General features: G+C 43.7%; 1 protein-coding gene across 1 annotated transcript; it reads left to right on the forward strand.

Annotated features, from left to right (window-relative positions):
* Window positions 1–183: 183 nt before the first annotated feature.
* Window positions 184–16,972, forward strand: sertad4 (SERTA domain containing 4). Its single transcript, XM_085441712.1, has 4 exons — window positions 184–676; window positions 13,801–13,973; window positions 15,244–15,362; window positions 15,570–16,972. Exons 2-4 carry the CDS (start codon window positions 13,820–13,822, stop codon window positions 16,452–16,454), a joined length of 1,158 nt encoding a protein of 385 aa, XP_085297838.1. The 5' UTR covers window positions 184–676; window positions 13,801–13,819; the 3' UTR covers window positions 16,455–16,972.
* The last annotated feature ends 3,327 nt before the right edge of the window (window positions 16,973–20,299 follow it).

Consider the following 20,299-nt stretch of genomic DNA (forward strand, 5'->3'; position numbering starts at 1 on the left):
CCAGGGATCCCCCACATAACAACCTATCACGTGTTAATAAAAACGCTCTTCTGCGGGTGCTTTTTGCAAAAATAATATAAAATTAATCGACATACAATAACGCGGGCGCGATAAGTCACTCAGAACGGGAGAGTGGGGGAAGTTCCGAGCAGGCCGTGAACTCCTCAGCAGTACTGGTCGGGATGGAGCTGCGGCGCTGCTGCTGTTGTTTTCTCTCCGCCGCACGTTCATATTAACTGTCAACCGACGGGAGCAGGTCGGGACCCTCTGCGCGGAGAAGCACCGTGAATGGACTACCACAGACAGCGCTGGGGCTCGCCTTTATCCCTCCGCCGAAGAGAAGACAAGAAAACATCAAATAAAACAGCTGCAGCATCTGTCAACCTTTGCAGTCTAGAAAAACGCGCGGGTGCAGTAAGAAAAACGGCGCGCGCTCACTGATTAGTATGTAGACAAGTCGCTAATTAACTGGTAATTACACAAGTAGTATTTAAACCCGCCTGTGCGCCTCGCGTGTCTGCCAGGAGTCTAAAATTAGACCGAGGCAGACGCGGTAGTATTTATTTAGTAGTTGGTTGTTGTTGTTTTTTCGTTTTTCATTAACGCACCTTGGATTCCTGCCGTTACCACAAAGCAAGTGTGGAGCCGAGGACGAGGTCCAAACAATTCAAGTCAGGTAAGATCACATCTGCTCGCTCTAATGTGTGAACGTGCTCAGGATCCCGGCGCTGGAAAGTAAAAGTAGGCTATTAAAATGAAGTAGTAAATGGTCTCGGTTCGTTTTTGAATCACTGCGCGGTCCTTGTTTTCAGTCTGCTTGTTAAACAGTAGCTTATGATTTTGTTTTAATGTGCTACATGTTAAGTTGTGAATGGAAAATGTTTATTGAAACTGTTTTTGTGCGTCCTCCTGATTTTACCGACCTGAGTAAACTGTTGGATAAACCTGATTTAGATCTTGCTACCTGCGGGACTAATGAGAATCGGGGCGCTCAATAGCTCACTGGTTTGACGTGACAGACACCGAGGTCCTACACATTACGCAGGCTGACATAACCAGCCACCCTCCTGGCACCCATCCAGCCTCACTTCATTATTTTTGTGGCGACTGCTCTTGGCTGCAAATCCTGAAGTGGCGGTTGCCTGTATTACTGCTGCCTTCTGAAAGGACAGGCTTTTAGGCGATTTAGCTCAATCCTGATCTTCTGTTGTCTCCTTGATGTCATTTCTGTGCTTTCTCGGGCTTAGAGTCACAAGCATCCACTGCTCCCAGGGTGGACTATTAACACCCTGTTAGCCCCAGATGGGATTAAAAAATTCCAGCCTGGCATGCGTAATGGAGTGAAGGCAATAAATAAACATCATCTCCCTCCGCCTTTCTGTATCTGCTGTTTTGGTGAAATAAAGGCTTCGAGTGCAGCCGGCTGGTAATAGTGTTGGATGCGCTTCACCTCCTCTCACTGCCAACAACATCCGGAGTCACTTGCCAGGAATTCCACCTTTGCTATTTGTTTCCCTTGGAGGCGGGTGAAAAGTGCTATGTGGAATATAGTGAAGCACGCAACAGGGAGAAACATCCAGGTCAGACAGTACAGACGAGAGGCGCTGTAACAAGAGGAAGCGTCGGGGCTTCTGCAGCACGGTGGACGGCTTCTTGGCATCCAGCTCGGGCAAGTCCGATGCCAGATCCCTTCTCTTTGCTGCCTGCCAGAGCCCCTCCACCCCACCGTCTTTATCAAAAGCCTCACTGTGATTTCCCCCTTTCAGTTCTGTTGCTGAGCTATCAATCATATCTCGCTCTCAGCAGACTCTTCTGCTCATTAAGGATGTGAACCTGTAGGTAGCCTGCAGCCCCCCCAGCTATTCATCTCCCTCAGTGGGGCACAGAGACTCACATCTGGAGCAGCATTGCAAAACATGGCTCTTAGCAGACATGTAGTGTACGCTTAAGGAGATTCAGCGCACTGGTGCCAAGCATAAAATTAACAAGTGTGCGGCTCATACACAAACCTGCACTGGTATGTAATTAGGCAGAAAAGCAGAAAAAGGATAGATGTAGTGGATTATAGAGACTCCACTGCAAAGGAAAGTCTGGAAAAATAATGCTGAAGGGACGTCAGTGGTGATGATAGCTGGCTGGCTTCACATCATCCCCTTTGTCCCTCTCTTTCCCTGCTCTGTTTTGTGTAAAAGGTCTCAGCCAAGACAAGTTGAGCTGCTTTAGTGAGTGTTTTTGTGTGTGTGTCAGGACCGCAGGGTGTAGCCCCAGACTTTTTTTTTTCCTCCCCCCCCTCAGGCACAGCTTTCCCATCATGAATGCTCCTTTGTGCTCCAGAATGACACACAAGGACGGAGAGCAACTTCAGAGGAAAGGATAACGCAAGTTTGTTTCTGCACAATTAAGTGTAAAAATAGAGGAAGGTGCGACACGGCTCTCGCTTATAGCAAGGAGCTCACGGGCAGTATTTACAGCCCGAGATCCTGCGGCTCAAGAGGAATTTTCTCAAAGGTTTCTTTCAGTGCTTTAGTGTGGGTGTCTGGGGTGAATTTAGACCTGACAGAATTAATGCAACATGTACAAACACTGCTTCAAAATGCCTCACATTCCAGAAAGGAAAAGTAGTTAATCACTTATCATAACTGCTAACACATGTGCAGTCTTGGAGGATTTCACTCCCATTTTTTTATTAGCTTAAAAAAAAAATCACCTTTGGTTTCATGCACAGGTTCAGAAGGAAGAAGCAAAGTGGATTTGTTATACTGTCATCTGACAATGTGGGGGCTTTTTCTTCTTTTCTTTTTTGTACACAAACACACACGATGCCCTTGCTTGTCTTTAATGTGCGGCATGTCCACCTCTGGGAGCATCGGCAGTGACGTACTCACACACAACCCCGGCCCGTGAACCCTCACAGCCACAACAAGCCGTCCCCAGATAGTCCATAATGCAGCTTCCCTGTCACAACACATGTGTCACCGCTCAGCAAGAAGAGCGCCCGGTGAAAACCTCGAGGGCCCTGAACCCAGCTTAGTCACGCCACCGCGGCCAAGACGGCCCCTCTGATAGCTCCTGACAGGCTGCACGCTGGCACAAGCACAATCAAAGATGCAACGCAAAAAGGAGAAAAAAGCAAAGAAAGAAAATACTAGCGTAAGAGCAGAGGAGGCAGTTACTTGGGGAGCTGCAGTTTTTGACCTTGAAACAAACACCAGACAGAAATCATTTTTGCTTTCTGTAGCTGCTCGATAGAAAACGTAAATCTGGACCAAATAAAAGCATAACTCCACTGCCTTAGAGTCTGCACAGCTCCAGCTCAGATGGTGGGGATTTTGCCTCGTGCTGTATTTCAATTTTAATTGGGACATTCAGAGTAGCTGGACTTATTTGTGATTTTTTTTTTTTTGTATTGCCAGATGTGTACCACTGGTGAAATTCTGGTCATATATCAGTGTTTATTTGGGGGGGGGGGTTCAGCTTGGTTTTGGCATTTATTAGCACACAGGAGTCCTTTTTGTAACCATAACTGACCATTTTAAATTCGTCATTGCATTACTAATGAACTTAACACCAAAAAACAGGAAAAAGCATCCAGTATCTGCCCACGTCTGTCGACAAGGCCAGCGATACGAGCCCTGTTGACATGTGTCTCGGGGCTTTTTTAAATCTCTGAAAAAAACCTGTTGATTGACTTTTTGTTCACACCTCTGCAGCGTTTCTCTCTGATTTAGTCAGCATGGCTACTGCTTCTGTTTGACTGTGGTCCACTTCACTAGCAGGGGGCTAATTGCTTTCCATTTGAGTGTCTCAGTTTTGATTCATGGCTCACAGCGCCTTGTTGTTGCTATTCTGAAGGAGATCTTGATGTCATGAAAGCTATTATCTACTCTCTATCTGTTCCCTCTCGCTGCTTCACCCTCTGATGCCAGCACTCGCGCACACTATCCGCCCCCACTTCAACAGGCGCGTTGATGGGTCGTAGCTTCTCCATATTGAGAAGAAGTGGGCTGCGTGTTAGCTTACAGTTCTCAATTAAAGTATGCTGATCACCCTCAGTTCATCCTCTCTCATAGATTTTATTAGTCATCCTGCCACTCTCTGCCAGCTGGTATTAACCTGCAGCACTTATTTTTTATGCAAAGTGTGTCAGCATCTAAATCTCTGTTTATATTTTACGTATTTTTATTAAATAACATTCGTTTTTTAATGCATCGTGTATACTAATGATAGTGTTAAAAAGAAACAAAATGCTAATAATAATAAAAAACACATTGTGGGTATTTTATTATACTAAAGCAGGGATTTTATTCTGTTTCAATTGATTGATTAATAAGTTTTACTTTAAACTTTTCAGAATTTCCAAATAACCACAATTAGTCCAATATTTCCGACTGATTTTATGAACTCCTCACAGATGGGATTATACTGGTTTTATTCATCCATTTTCTTCCTCTTATCCAGTTCAGGGTTGCTGAATTGGATAAGTGGGGGATGATAAACAGGATACACCCTGGATAGGTCACCAGTCTGGGATGAAGCTGGAAGCATGTTGGCTTTAAACTGGATAAAAAAAGCACGCCAAAGGAGCTAATTAAAACAATCAGACGGTCACCACATTATAGCTGCTAGCTAAGACTTCCACACTGTTATTTGTTCCTCAATGGTTAACAGTGACCATACACTGTGAGGTGTTCACAGCACTATGTTCTCTTGTCCTGCATAATGAGAAATTCATTGTATACAGTTTTCCAGCTGCTTCTTCATGCCAACGGGAGCCAGCTGAGGTGATGTGGGCATTGGGTCAGGGTGCCTCATGGGTGACTCCCTTTGAAGGTTTTCCATGAACAGCCGACTGGAGACTTTATTATTTATCTGGCCTCGGAACGCTTCAGAATCACCTGGGAGGAAGTGGAAAGTTTTGCTGGGGAGAAGGATGCCTCCAATATCCTGCTAGCCTGCGTCCAAAATGACCTGGCGTTGGATAAGTGGAAAATGATCGCTGACACAAATGCAACTCCAAGTTCTTTTAGTGGTCAATTATTTAGTGAGTTGAATTTTGAGGCAGACACGCTACTAAATTAACATTTTTAACATTACAACGGCAAAACAAGTCAACCCCAAAGCGATAGAAAGCCAGGATTTTGTCTCGCTGTATCACTTTATGTACAGTTTGTTTCCGTTGCTCTTTGTCACATTTTCTGATTCACCAACTCTCAGCTTCGCACTTTGAAGGTGCTATTTTAACTCTGTGTTACACAAACAGGTGGGTGGAAATGCAGTTAATGAAGCGCAGAATCAGTGCAAGCAGCTGCATCCTTTTGGAATGACATTTATTGACTGTGTAAGCTCTCGTTAGTACACATTTCTGTATCCATATTGTAGATTGTAGGTTTCTGGCTGCTTTTGTGCCACATTTAATTGTACTTTATTTGCATTTGCAGTCAGATGCACATTTCTAGAAGCTTTCAGTATTTGAAAGCCTCTGTAGTGAAAGCGAGACTGAGGATAGAAAAGACCACGTGTTGTATTGATGCATCTGGCCAGGTATCTCTAGACACAACAGGTACTCCACATGTGACAGGTTTCAGTGCCGCTGTCCCCGTCACATCACATCAGCATTCAGTGTCTGTGTGTGAGCAGAGGCAGCAGGCATCACACTATAAAGAAAAGCAAGGGAGCAGCGAAGGCAGTGCCGACACTCAACTTTTTCCTCTTCCTGCGAGATCCAAAGTGCCTGCCGTGAGATCACAGAGCTCTGAGGAAGCCTGCTGTTGAAACTCCAGTCAACGCAACCACAGGCAGCTCTTTCAGGGCTACACCCACTTATCTTCCCACTGTGGAGATGTGTCGCTTAGATTTGGTCCACCACACAAACTGCCAGCACACGCACGCACCTGCCTGTATCTGTGCAGGAGCAAGTACTGACACACACAAAGGCTGACAGTGACAGGAGCTGACGCTGTTGACAGTGAATTTTTAAAAGCCTTTTTTTGCTTCATGCATATGCATAAGGTCAATATCAGTGTGCTTCTCAGGGCTTTATATCTTCCAGATGGTGTCCCACAGCAAGCCTGGGTGTTCTATTATTACTGCAGAGGTACAAAAAGCAATTAATACAATTTAAATGTATGATATTAGTCCCAACCAACATGGTGCCATACCAGCTGTAAAGGCACCTGGAAATGAAATATGAGAGAGAGTTTATCAGACCGTCAGCTCTTCTGAAGTAGACAAAGTGTTTTTAAAAGCAAAAAGAAATGTCGGTGTCGTGCTCAAAAGGGCCCTCATCTGACATTAAAGTCGAGAACTGACGTCAGGTTTTTTAGGCAGATGCGTGTTGAAATTTTGGTTTGCCCTTTTTCTGTGCTTTGGGGCCAGAGAGTTTGATACCCACTGCTTTATAATGCATTGTATTAAATGCATTTCACCTCACCTTACTGGCATTCAGTGCCATCAAAGGAGCCCTTCAGTGACCGAGCACCTCAGGAAATACAGAACTCGTTCATTTTTGGACTTTCTTATAGAAACTTTGATATATCCCAATTTGTATTTTAAACTTGAATAATAACAATTTAGTGTTACAGATTTTTCATCTTTTGGACAATAATTAAAATTAAAAAGGAATTAATTTACTCATTAAAAGAGAAGAAACTGCAGTTACATTGATGTTTCCACATTTTACATTACTGCTCATATATCTCTGTGTCAAAGGTCATTTTTTTACCCAGAAGCACCTAATCATGACCCCAGTGTTCACACTTATAATATTACCTACTTATCTAGAGCTATATAACATCTGCAGCAGGTTATTTATTTATTTATTTTATTAAGATTTGAGGACTGCAAACATAGTTGCTCCTTGTCAGAATTTGTGCTCTTGTTGCTCTGGCTGTGCATTTGTTGCAATGGAATATGGCAGAACAAAATCTTGCCGACACACTTGTGTCCTCTGCGCAATTCCCTTTTGCACAATTTATCTGCTTGATTCTGCGTGGTTGTTACGTCGTGACACATCGCATGTTTGTGTGCGAAGCTCTCAGGCCGTCCGGGATCTATTTTGATGCGAAAACCACAGACATCTTTTCCCTGCTATCTGCTCCCCTAAGGCTTGAAGTAAAAACCTGGCCAAAGAAACAGGGAGTAAACATTTAGCACACACACACACACACACACACACACACACACACACACACACACACACACACACACACTGTTAAACACATGCTGGATTGATTAGCATTTTTGAGGCCGCAGAGAAAAATACTTTGAGAGAGAGCACAGAGTTTATTAGAGACATGCTTCAAAGCTTCTCAGAATCAGTGGACAAATAAAATCCCCCATGTTTGGCTGGTGCTCATTTTTTTTTCTCTTAAATATTCCTAAAAAACAGCAGCTGACAAGATGCAGACAACACGCTCTCATATATTAAAACACTGTGAGCTGAGGGTCCTGGTTTACCCACCTTAATGTCATAAATGCCTGTGACTACAGAGTATCACGTTCAGCATAAAAACCTGCTGTGTGTGTGTGTGTGTGTGGATGCTGTGCAGCAGTTGCAAACAAAATGTGAAAACAAAAGCTGCTGGCAGTGGTACAGTGTTCACTTCTAAGGCATGTAGCTGCAGAAAAATGAAGAAGATGAACACCGAAGTCCAGTAAAATCCAGCTGTTAACACCGTCATAGTTGGAGGTGTATGTGTGACACCACTCACAAGATTGTAGCTGTGGTTTCCAGTCAGGAGGGTCACAGTACAATAGGAGGTGTCACGCCAACATTCACGTCAAGAAAAACCAACTTTTTTGTCACATACAGTCACCGGACACTTTTTTAGGTATACTTGCTCAGTTGCTTATTAACACAAATATCTAATCACATGGCAGCGACTCAGTGTACTTAGGCATGAAGACGACCTGCTGAAAATCACACCGAGCATTAGAATGAGAGGTGATTAGACTTTAAACGTGGCATAGCTCTTGGTGGCAGATGGGCTGCTATTCCCATCTCTAGGGTTTACAGGGAACGTTCGACGTTCAGGGATAAAACATCTCATAGATGTCAGAGGTTAAAGAAAATAGCCAGATCACTTTCAGCTAATAGGAAGGCAACAGCAACTCAGATAATGCAACACAGAAGAGCATCTCTGAGTGCAGAGCACATCAGCAGAAGAGCACACCAGAAGCCAGTCCTGTCAGCTAAGAACAGGAAGCTCAGCTTCCAATTCTCACAGGTTCATTAAACTGGAGTCATGGATTTTTCAAATATTTGAAAAACACGATGCTGTGAGTCATATGTTCCTGGCACACTTTGTGCTCCTTGGTACCAAAGGAGCAACTGAACGTTTTTTTTAAACATGACACCAGATCTCATCATAGGTGTTCAGCCGAAAAATCTGCACCCTGCTCAATCTTTTCCATTAAGAAAAAGAATTGCCAGTACCAAGAGTCCAACCTCGTGCTAGCAAGGTGTACCTAAAAACGTGTATCGATAAATGGACACCTAAAATAACCAACATGAGCCATTTACATAGATAATGAGATGCAGATTATTAATGTATTACAGCAGCAGTTTCTAGGAACAGCAGGAACAATATGTATAGCGTACATATGAACACAAGAAGCGAGACATATCAGTAATTAGATAAATACAGTTTTTATGTAATATTAAATGCATTATATAGAAGCTTTATTTCTAGAACTGTTCAAGTTCTCCAATAAACCTGTCACGGTTCTGTTGTTTCAGGCTGTCGTGCCTCTTTGTCTGATCTCAGACCGACTCTGTGATGTTCCCATTGATGGGCTGCACTATGAAATGAATTTGACCTACTTAGCTTTACCTTGGGGGCTATCAAGGAATGTCAGGATTAATGAACTCTACGACACTAAAACCATAATTAAGATACACACTAACTAATGTGGAGCTTGTGCCCTTTCATGTAAAAGCAGTGGGGTTTGCTTCGCCCCACTGCCGGTCACAGACGCATTTCTGCGTATTTCTCATGAGAAGGATCAAATGTAATCCATATCCAAAACAAATGTGAGAAATTTTTAAAATCTAATACAGGATGAAGGCAGAAGGAAAGCTGAGGAAAAAACACCAGATAAGTTCTGTTAATGTGTGTCATGGATTCATCTGTAATCCTCTCTATTGTTGGATTTTGTCACTTTATTTAGGCCCAAAGAACAATAAAAAAATCCCAGCTGCAACTTACATTTCATAGGATGGTTTACTTGGGAAGTTTAACCTGACATTATAAAGTTTTGTAGTTTCGCTCTTAAGCTCTTCTCCTTGTGGCTGAAGATCACGATGTTAGCTGTATGTTTGCAGCCGTGGTGCAGAATAAATTTGACACCCTAATGGTGTTGCATGATAAATGACTATGTAAGCATGCGACGTGTCCAACACCTTTGCGGAGTACTGTGATAACTGAACACCTCCATAGAAATATGTGTGTCTGAGCACCGTGGTCAGCATTTGTGGTCCTTTCTTGGCTTCCCTTTCAAAATGTTTCAGGACACATCAAGCTGTGTGTGTCTGAGTGTGTGTTCGCCTGCCTGTCTCAACGCTGGAGGGAGGGAGTCAATCACAGCAGCAGAAATCATCCCTGCAGGCGATCTGTCTCCACTCATGACAAGGCTCCTAAGGCACTTATCTTTCGTTCCCTGACTCATACCATCTATCCCGCGCTCCCTCTGTCGCTTCCCCCCCTCAGTCTTCCTTCCTATTCGCGATCACTCTCTGTATCCCTCCCACGGTTTGTCTCGTGCCCTGGCACCGCAATTAACTTCTCATCATCAAAGAGTGTAATGAAAAAGAAGGCGAGATGGAGAGTCAGACAGAGTTAGGGAAGCTGCGAGAGAAGAAAGATAAGAGGGATGGAGCCAGAGGAGCTGTGACTGAACAGAGGTGAAGCACTCACACAATGCTAGCACACACTTGTGCGCACTCAGTTTTTTTTCTTCTGTTTTTTTGCCCCTGAAATGCACACATTCAGAAAAAGAACGGGAGGAGAGATTATTCTCTCCTCGTTCCCTCGTTCCCTGCTTTTATTCCTCAACCCTCCGTTTCTTCCTCCTTCTTCTTTTACAGACACACACACTTGTTCTCACTGCCTCCTCCTCCTCCCCCTCCTTTTCTTTGAAGAACAAGAAGTATTGCTGCACATGTAGGGAAGCTGCTCTGTCGGCATTCTCATTGTTTTTCTTCACCCCCTTGGTTCAGAGAGCTGTCAACTGTGACCGCTGTTGAAAGGATGTCGGCAAGAGACTGAGAGAGGGATTCAGGCGGAGAGGGTGGGGGGATGAAAGAGACGAGCGAAGGAGGGAGAGGGGATGTCGAGATGGAGGTCCCTACGGAGGGCAGAGGGAGTAATGGCATGCTTGTTTCTTTGTGCCCGAGCAAACGTTGCAATAGCAGCGGTAAGGGGAGGTGATGGAGGGAAAAATAGCTGAGGGCAAAAAAGCAGCTTGGGGTGGAGAGATGAGAGGGGCCAAAGCTGCTAATGAAGCATGGCACTAGCGCTCAATAACAGTGACATAATTGGCCTTAGTTGGTGGTCCTCAGGTGTGGAAACCCTCAGCAGTGAAATGCAGTTCACAGAAGTATGATTTGACTAATTTGACAGCATGTTAGAAAATGTGCATAATTCACAATGTAACATGGTGGATTATGACCAAAACCAGAATAGCTGAGTTGCAGGCTCCAGCGGGGAGTCAGAAGAAAACCCTCAAGCTCTTTCTGGCCTGTTCTCCGTCTGATTCCTCCACATGTGCCGACATTAAAATCTGCTTGCTGAATTTCCCCAACCACAGTACCACAGTCTGTGTGCCCGTTACCTCAAATTTAGGGCAAGTGTTTAAAATCATCACTTTCTCCTCCATATATAGTCAAAATTCACCAGCTGCTCCTCTAAGCTTATTTGTGTGTGATGAAGATGGACAAAGCCACTGTGGTGTCACCCAAAATCCTGTTTTTAAAACCTCAAGCATCTTAGGGAGACTGCATCCATACTTGAACTAACAGAACCATAATTTACAAAATGAATATTAAGTAAGTTGCATTAAGTTGGCTTCAAACAAGAAGTTGAAATGATTAAGTAGGACAGCACTCTCCAAGTTTGTCTCCTTTCTGAGCTAACATGCTATGTTAACCTCTTGCAGTAAATTTCTTTGTTCATTTAGAGGCTGCAGGGAGTCCTTCATCTCATTTCTTCAGCTTCCCAGCCCTTTTTTTTCTTTTCAAATCAAATTTGTTCCCAAATGTTCAGCGATTGCTGGACTGATGTTGGTTGTTGGACGTCTCGCCCAACCGTATCATCCTGACCTTATCTGTCTAGGATATATCCTGCCTCTTTCCCAGTGTCCCAGTGTCATCTCCCTCCAACCTTAAGTGGATAAGCAATTAAAAAGATGGGTGGATGTGTTTTCCTTACATACCTTTACAAATGTCACTTTTTCATTTTCATTTGTTCCACACAAAATATTTTGTCTACTATAATCATCTTTAGTTTTACATGTTTCTCCCATTTGTACACTTTAATGTACTTTATATACACTTTACCAATATCCAGTGTTCTCTTCTGCTTTTGCGTATGACTATTGAAATCTTGAAAAACTGTGACCGTTCATAACAGGCGGATCCAGCAGACAGGAGCACAGCCCGGGATAGAAGCTAAAGCCATGTGAACTGGTCAGCAGCAAAGTGGATTTTAGCTGCCTAAAAGAAATCAATATTGGTCTAAGTGTGTGCTCTATTTAGTACATTTTAAAACTGACAAAAACAGCACTTTAACCTCAAAAGAGACTGGTTGTGTCACTGTGTGACTTTTTTTTATTAGTTTGAAAGCAAAGCTGCAAAAAGTGACGCAGCTTTGTTGAAGAAGTGATTTATGAAAAGCCAAAGTACGAAAACATAAATGATATTGTCTAATTCTGCAGGTCTGAAAATATGTGATATGATGAGGAGAGACTATTGATCTTTGGTGTTACTCCTGTCTTCTCAATGTTGGTCGATTCCAAAGAGTGTGTACTCTAACCGACTTTTAGATGTTTTCGCGTTTACCCATCGCGAGGCAGTGGACGTTTAAATGACCCTCTCTAGGTCACAGCTTTGCAAAGAGGCTGAGTTTCATGCAGTGACAGTAATTCAGTGGATTGCCAAACACAGTTTTTTGGTTTGTTTTGTTCTCTCTTGATGTTTGCATTTACATTTTTCCATTGCAAGCTTAACCACTTGTTGTTCTCTTGTCTGTATCAGCTTAATTTCCTAAATATGCACTTCACTTTCATTGACCCCGCTGGCTATTTCTTCCGATGCTGCAGCTCGTGCAATCGCGGCGACGTGTAAATCCTGCCATCATGAGGTCGTAGCTCACAGGGGGTCTTGTTCATGAGTGAGGATAAAATGGAGCATAAAATTAACTACATTGCCAGATTGCTGCAACAACTGCAGTGGTGTAGAAAAAAAATAGCACAAGACTGGCAATGTTGAGTTTTAAAGCATGTCTGCTGTATGCACCGCCGTTGTGTGTAATCCATTACTCCCCGGGGACGAGTAGATTGGATTGGTGAGAGCAGCTCTGTCTGAGCTGATGTTTCGTTGGCTTTAGGTGTGCCTGATTAGTCAGTTAAAGGCAAACGCTAGAAAAGCTGCACAGAGAAATAAAACTGTTCAGCCAAGCAAAACTGGGAGCTTATTGAAGCGGACATTTTAATCAGCTACCCAACAGGGGTGAGGCTGAGATGGTGTCGCCTCAGTTTGGTCTGTCAGGATGGATTGTGGGCGATGATATCTGTTCGAGCGGGCAGGTGGAGGAGGGGCAGGAGAAGCTTTGAGGAGGAAAGGTGGTGACAAGGAGGTCCGGCAGCTGATAACTCAAACAGCTGGCTCTGCATTCTGCATGAAGGGGGGAAAATATCAACAGTGAACCAAATGACAGCCATTCACTGTGATCAAAAGAGCGATTCGGCGTCTCTCTGCTGATTCGCAGGATCACAGACAGATTTTGGCTGTCGGGCCACTCGGCATCTTCACAGTAGGGCTCTGTTTTCAGATTGAAAAAGCTCAGTTGGCAGGTTACTGCTGCTCGCTGCCAAGTAATATCTTGGTGTCTTAGCGGCGTCACTTCAGTTTCAAACGTAAGGTGGTGCAGAGTGAAATATTTTGTTCTGTTCACACTTAATTCAGCATTAATAAGAATCAAATAAGCGCAGTGCCTGTTGGAAACATGTTGTCAAATCGTATGCCCTGTGCTCCGGTCCTGCTGGCACCGCGCACGTCATCTCCTTCGCTTCCTAGATTATCATGTTGTTGACACAATCTTCCCAGTGTGATTTGATGTGTGGGATCCATTTCACCGAACAAATTGGTGTCAAACATCTCGCCAAGTCTCCCACCAACTAATCAATAGGGAATTCATGGTGTGAGTGGGTGTCATTTCTCCATCTGTCCCTCGCTTTACAGAACTGCGCATATAACGGAGCTGCCAACCATCTGCCAATTTTTAGCGCTCGCCATTATTGCCGTTCAGATGTGTCATGCAGCTCGAACAGAAGCTGGTTACTCCTCCACGCAAAATCAATGTATTTGGCAGCATCAGATAAACAGCTTGTTAACGTTTACTGCGTCATTAGGGGAACATATGCAGAGCGCTTGTGAGATTTATGGAAACCGGTTCATTATTAACCGCTAATAGTGGATAAACCAAACTCAGTTTATCATTCTGTTTCCAAATACTGCGTAAGTTGATGTGATGTCTTTATAAGTGGAGGCTGAGCTTGGTCGTTCTTTTATTCTGTTTATTCCAGACCTGATTAGGAGAGAGAGATGACCCTTGTTTTGTCCATGAATCCTTTCCTGGACCCAGAGGGAGACCCTCCGCTCTCCACTTACCAGCCCATATGGGAGTCGGAGCGCTGCACTAAGACCTGCCTGTCAAACCCCGCCCCGCCATGCAGCTCCGAAGAACAATTCACTCCAGGTACACACAGACTGATGTTTGCACAGTTAAGTTGTTTATTCAAACTTGCACAATTAAAGTTGTTGAGTAAAACAAGCAGAGTTAAAACAGTTGTGTGGCCACGCTCGACCTTGTAATCTGAGCCATCTGCCCAAGCCTCATCAAGGCGACTTGCTCTCCAGGAACCAGAATGTAAGCATGCAGCGCTTCTTATGGGAGGTTGTAGCAGATGCTGTTGTGTTGAGCGGTCAGCTAATTTACATGGTAGCAGGCTGGCATGTGCTTCTTAGTTCCATTTTAATTTAGAGCCCACTCATAAGACAAAGACCCTGCAAAAGCTTCAAAAGATATGTTGGTATTTTAGTCTTGCATTAGACAGATGTTTCAGCTAAAGTATTAACTCTGACTCCGACCTTTCTCTGACCCTGGTCTCTGAGGTTTTGTCCCCTGACTTCACCCCAAGAATAAAAAAATTTAGTCGGGGTCGCCTCACAAAGTTTCTGTGTCTCTCTTTGGCACTTCTGAAATCTTAACATGTATTTCAGTGTCTTAAACATCCCCATAGTGTGCACATTAATTTCAATATAAAAATATTTCATTTATATTTACTATTTTTGGCTTCTGCATAAACGCCTGCAGGGACAGTTTACCCCCAAATCAAATTGATCTGTTTTTGCCTCTGGCCTGTGGTGCTGTTTATAAATCTAGATTATTCAGGTGTGAGTCACGTAGTGTTGGAGATACAGAGATGTCTCTTTTCGCTCGCATACGAGGCAGATGACACTCAAGCTTGCAGTGCTTAAAGCGACCCAAAATACAGCGGCAGTGTCTCTTTGCAGAAATCACGAGACCTGATTACTCAAATAAATATATAACAAATCAGCTCCACAAACCTTGTTGTGAGTAGTTTTATGTATTTTAAAGGCAACTGCAAGGTTTGTGGATTTGTTTAGTAACCATGTCGTAGGTTCTAAAAAGAGACACCGCTGCTGACTCTTTCAAATGTACTTTTGGCATGATAGCACGTGCCAGCTGCGTCCAATATATTCAACAGAAGGTGGATATCTCTACTGTGGATTTCTACGAAACTGGGCATCTCAGATGAAATAATACAGCTGGATAAACAGCACGACAGGCTGGACTGGGAACTGTTCCTTTAAGTAGCAGGAGTCTAAATATTCTATATTCAGTCGGTGATTAATGTTAGCTAATGTCACGCAGTAATGGTGAAAACTTATAGTTCATCAGTGCAAATGATTAATGGTGATATTCTCTCTCCCTCTCTGCGCAGAGTCATCCTGCAGACGAGTTCCTGATCATATTTCAATGTCGAGGATCGCGTACTTCAAGAGGAAGTTTGTTGATGATGATGATGAGGCACCCTTTAGCTTCAGGACATACTGCCAGACTGTAAGTATTGGTACAAACACACTGAGACAGAATAAGTGGAAAGACTGTTGAAAAGTGAAGCGTTTAGTTTATTCCGAAACACAAACTTTACAGTATCAGTGCTGTTTAATGCAAATATTTTTAAGTCCAGCTATTTCCGTCTCTGTATTTTGTTACTAATTGAGGCAGGTCACTGACAGGTAGATCTAATGGAAAACTGTCCTTCAGGTTGCACCGGTTCTGGAGGAGCGTGCCCACGTGCTGCGCCTCTCCCTGGAGAAGATGCGATTCATCGACGACCCCGAGGCATTCCTCCGCCGCTCCGTTCTTGTTAACAACCTCCTTCGGCGTCTGCGAGCAGAGATCCTCCTCCAGAGCACTGACTGGTGCTTTCCGCCCAACCCAGCGTTTGCCTCTGGCCCTTGCATCCTGCCTCCCAGCACTAACCCCGCTCACCAGGCACTCCACAGAGCAGTGCCCGCCCGCATCTGCTTAGCGCCCCAAGCCGGGCCGCCCTTACGCAAACGTTTCCGAATGGTCCGTGGGGGACAGGGGGATCTTCGCCCTGACTGTGCCCAGACATGCTGCTGCATCTACGCCGCGGCGGCCGCCGCAGGACACTACCTCCACCTCCCATTCTCAATGTACGATGCAGCGCTCTCCTGCTCGTCTGCACCGCACTCCTCCTCGTTTTTTCAGCTGGCCAGCCATAGTAAGTTAGGGCTGGCAGTGGCCGTGGATGATCGTGATGATGAGGATGACGATGTTGAGGAAGAGGAGGAAAATGAGGAGGAGGAAGAAGAGCGGGAGGAAGAGGAGGAGGACGAGGAAGACGATGATGAAAGAAGACAAGCGGGGCCTTCGGTTGATGTCGTTAGCAACAAATCAAGCCAGAAAAGTAGGACTAGGACCCTGCTAGGTGATGCACACGGGAGGACAGAGGACAGCTGCATGACAGATAGGGTGGAAGAAGAGGAGGGAGAGCAGGAGGAAGAAGAGGAGGAAGAGGAGGAGGAGGAAGAAGGCGTGAGACAGTGCCAGTGGGACTGTACTGCAACAGAAAGAGGGCCACACAAGCTGAGCTTTTGGCATCGGAGGGCTCACAGACAATAATTCAATAGCATTCTAAGTCTCCTAAAAATGTAATGATGACGACAACTGTCTCATAACAGATTAAGGTGGAAGCTACCTACACTATAGAAATGCCAAGTCAGCTTTATTTTAATGGGTTATTATACTTCAGGGTACACAGACACAGCTGTCATTAGCATTAGTGAGATGAAGAAAAACAGCCTCTTCTTGGCCTCTGTTGGCACTGCACACATTTCTCAAACAATTATAAAGACCAAGGTCACATATGGCGGGGTCTTAGGTCCCCAAAGTGAAGTGAAGCTTGCTATTGCACTGTCTGCAAGACCATTTTCAAGCCCCACAGCACAAAGCATAAGGTCTCAAATGGGGCTTTTTTATTGGTGCGACGGTCTCGTTTGAGGACCCTAAACAAGCCTATGAAACAATGGGTTGTGGATCTGGGAGTGTGTGTTTGCTTCTGTGTGTGTGTTTGCAACATAATATGTAGCATTTAAAAAAAAACTTGATTCTGAGCTGTTGTTTTTATTAATAAATCGGGGTGGGGGGGTGGGGGGTCACACATGATTATGCGTGACTGCTGATTTTGACGCTGACTCAGGCTATGGCGCGCGACAGTGCGGCGGCGGCACAATATCGTTTATTCTTCAGATTACTTTAAAACAACACAATCATGAACATTGTTAAATCACATTTTCAAAGTGCCTTAGTGTTTTTATAGATTCATGTATATGGCGTGTTTATGTATTTGTTCTTGTTTTTAACGTAGCTATCTCGCATTCCAAGCGACTGCGTTTGACTAAAACAGGACACGGGCATGTAGTTAAATGCAGGGATGTTAAAAAAATGTTCAACTAAATTTAGACACCTGAAAAGTGTTTTTGTTTTTTTTGTACTTTGGAATGCATGTTTTCTAGCACCTCCTCTTCTGACAAAGCACAAACGTTCTGCAAACTTTGAAGGAGCGATGTTTAAGCCTTTAAATGCTAAATGTTTAAAGACCTCATTTATACTCGTCATATCCGACCGGGGAAGGTTTGTTGTTGGTTTACCAAAAAGCACATGAATCTAAAAAACATAAAACTGGATCACACACTCGGAATTTAAAGATTTTGTTGACAGCATGATAATTAGATCCTGTAAATATATATAGAGCAATGTTGGTTTTGTTTGTTTTGTTTTTTTTAAAGATTTCTGGTTGGATGGTGGATTTGTTTCCTTTGCACAGATCCAGTCCTCCCATTTATGGTGTTTATGGTCAGCTGTATGACACGCTAACTGCTAACACCTTCTGATTTAATCTCTTGAAAATAAAACAATAAGTATTTTCCAAAATGATGAACTGTGATTATGACTGAACTCTGAAAGTATGCCCATCCTCTCGAGAGTCACGTCTGTGTATGTGCCCTCAAGTTTTCTTGCGTCTTTGTGCATCGGAAATCAAGCACAATGTACTCAAAGCACATTGATTGGGGAGAAATATGTCAGGCCAATGTGAAATACATATACTTGATTCAAAACTAAGGACAGGCACTGCACCAAACCAGCTCTCACACTTAGGAGACTAATCGTGGGGGTCTTGTTTGATGCTGTGTCTCGTTTGCGAATTCTGAGGATCAGAAACTGAAGCCAAAGCTGTTAAAAAAATGGACATAAAATATCCAGTTGTTGTAATTTCCTTTTTCCCATGATAATGACCTTAAGGCCCAAAGGATTTGGATAGATACATTTACATTGTTAGGTAGAGTCACCCACATTCAACCGGAAAAAAAGGAATTTAAAACACCGAAACCCATTCACTATCAGCGGTAATCTTAAAAATGGAAGACGGAGCAATGTTTTTGTGTGAATCGAGAACATGTAACTGCATTGTCTTATTAAAAATAACAAAAGAGCAAGCCTGCTCTGGTAATTTTGTGTGATGTTCTGTGACAAGTGTAAAGCTCAGTAAAAGAAATGTTGAAAAAACATCGCCGCCTCTTTTATTCTTTTTACATCACGCTGATCCTCGCAGCTTTTTTAAATACGACAATGCAGCGGGGGATGTGTGCGTGAGTTCCCGGTTATTGAATTGCTTCCCGTTCTGTCTGCTGTTCAGTGGAGTGCGGTGCCGCAGCACACCGCTCTTGCCAAATGTCTCTCAGGTGTCACTTTGCTGTTCAATTCATGTTAATTTTTTTGACATTACGCTCGGAGCAGTCACCTCCACACTTCTCCCTGCGCTCCCTGGCACACCTATTGTCCCTGCAATGCAACATTCACATAAAGCGTCTGCTTCCTTTAAACCCCACAGATAAGACAGGGACATTTTCAAAATATACACAACCACATTTGTGATTTTAAAAAAGCCTCCAGTACTTGCATATTTCTCTTTTCCATTTCTCTTGTTAAGCTTTAAGTTAAACATTTGTTAAATAGAGTAATGGCGCTTCATGTGTGTAGCCTCTAATTACTGGATTATTGCTAATGCTGTGCAGATTTTTCTATGACATTGCTACTGGTTGCTTGAAAGCAGCAAAGCCATTGTGGCTTAGAGTTTCCATGTGAGTGTGTGTCAGTAGGATGTAACAGTGTGAAGCTGGGAGGTTAAATCGCAGGTCTGAACATCTTGACAGCTCTGTTGCGAGGTGAGGATGGGAGATCATCTTTTCATGACACTTCTGCTGCAGGGGTGTTTGGATCCTGCTGCTCAGCCTGGCCTCATCCCTCTCTCTGCTTCCACTTCAGATCACTCACTGTTACCGTCTCATTTTACACTTTCTGTCATTGGACAGATAAATATTATTGCAAAAGAAACATACAAAACTGAAATCATCCCTAAAATAATGTTTTTATGTTGTATAAAGGAAAGCACACCTTCTTTAACTTGTAAGGTTTTACATGTCAGAAGACAATGAAACCTGGTCATTATCAGGTCTTAAAATTAGGTAAATGCAACTTCAGTTGAACAAACTATATTACACCATGTGCTTATTTCATTTATTTACCTAAATCTATGCCAAACAGAAACAGTGTGTGAAAATATTAGAGCACTCTCACTGCTTCCAGAGCAATTAAGAGGACAAGTATAAGCAAATCAAATGCATTTGATTCATTGATCATTAATGCGAGCAACTCTATGAAAACAGAGGTTTTGGCAGTTTGCCAGCCTGAAGCATTCAGGTGTGTTAACCTGGGAAAGGTTATAAGAGAATGTAAAGTCCATCATTTTGCAGGAGAAAGATTATTCACAAGTGGGAAACATTCTTGACAACTGCTAATCTTCCCAGGAGTGGACAAAAACACTGCCCAAGGTCAGCCTGCAAAACTGCAAAAAACCCAAGAGCTCCATCTCAGACTCTACAGGTATGTTAAATGCTAAAGTTCATGAGAGTACACAGATGAGCCCAAAGTGAAGCGAAACGTTTGGCAAAAACCAAACAGCCTATCAGCTCAAACACCTCAACCCAACTGTCGGCACGATGGGGAACAACTGATGATTTGGGCATGTTTTGTACTCATGGGACCCGAAGACCTTCCAGTCACCGAACTCCTCTGTATACCAAAGAATTCACTTGCGTCTTAGCATTTCCTGGTTAGATTTCAGTGAAATCTCTTAAAGAATGGCCTCAGTCATGTTCAGACTCTCAGTCTGACTGAAATGCTGTAGGCAGGAGGTAGAGCAGGTCACCTACTGATCGGAAGGTTAGTGGTTCGATTCCTTGCTCCTCCTCTAGTCGGCATGGGCAAGACGGGCAAGATACTAATCCCAAGTTGCTCTCCGATGCATCCATCGGAGTATGAATGTGTCTGAATGTAGTTAGGAAGCACTAAGCATAGAAGAAAGTGCTTGGATGAATGGGTGTGATTGGGTGAATGTCGTACGTTGT

This window comes from Copadichromis virginalis, linkage group LG19 (genome assembly GCF_057382275.1).
Source record: "Copadichromis virginalis isolate Kocher_CV1m ecotype Utaka linkage group LG19, C_Virginalis_male_GT1.1, whole genome shotgun sequence".
NCBI classification, from domain to species: Eukaryota; Metazoa; Chordata; class Actinopteri; order Cichliformes; family Cichlidae; genus Copadichromis; species Copadichromis virginalis.

Bases quoted from the DNA above. Each gene is read 5' to 3' on its own strand.
- sertad4 (XM_085441712.1), top strand. From the start codon at position 13,820: ATGACCCTTGTTTTGTCCATGAATCCTTTCCTGGACCCAGAGGGAGAC. The intron at 13,974-15,243 runs GTACACACAGAC...CTCTCTGCGCAG, and splicing joins CGAAGAACAATTCACTCCAG to AGTCATCCTGCAGACGAGTT. The intron at 15,363-15,569 runs GTAAGTATTGGT...ACTGTCCTTCAG, and splicing joins TCAGGACATACTGCCAGACT to GTTGCACCGGTTCTGGAGGA.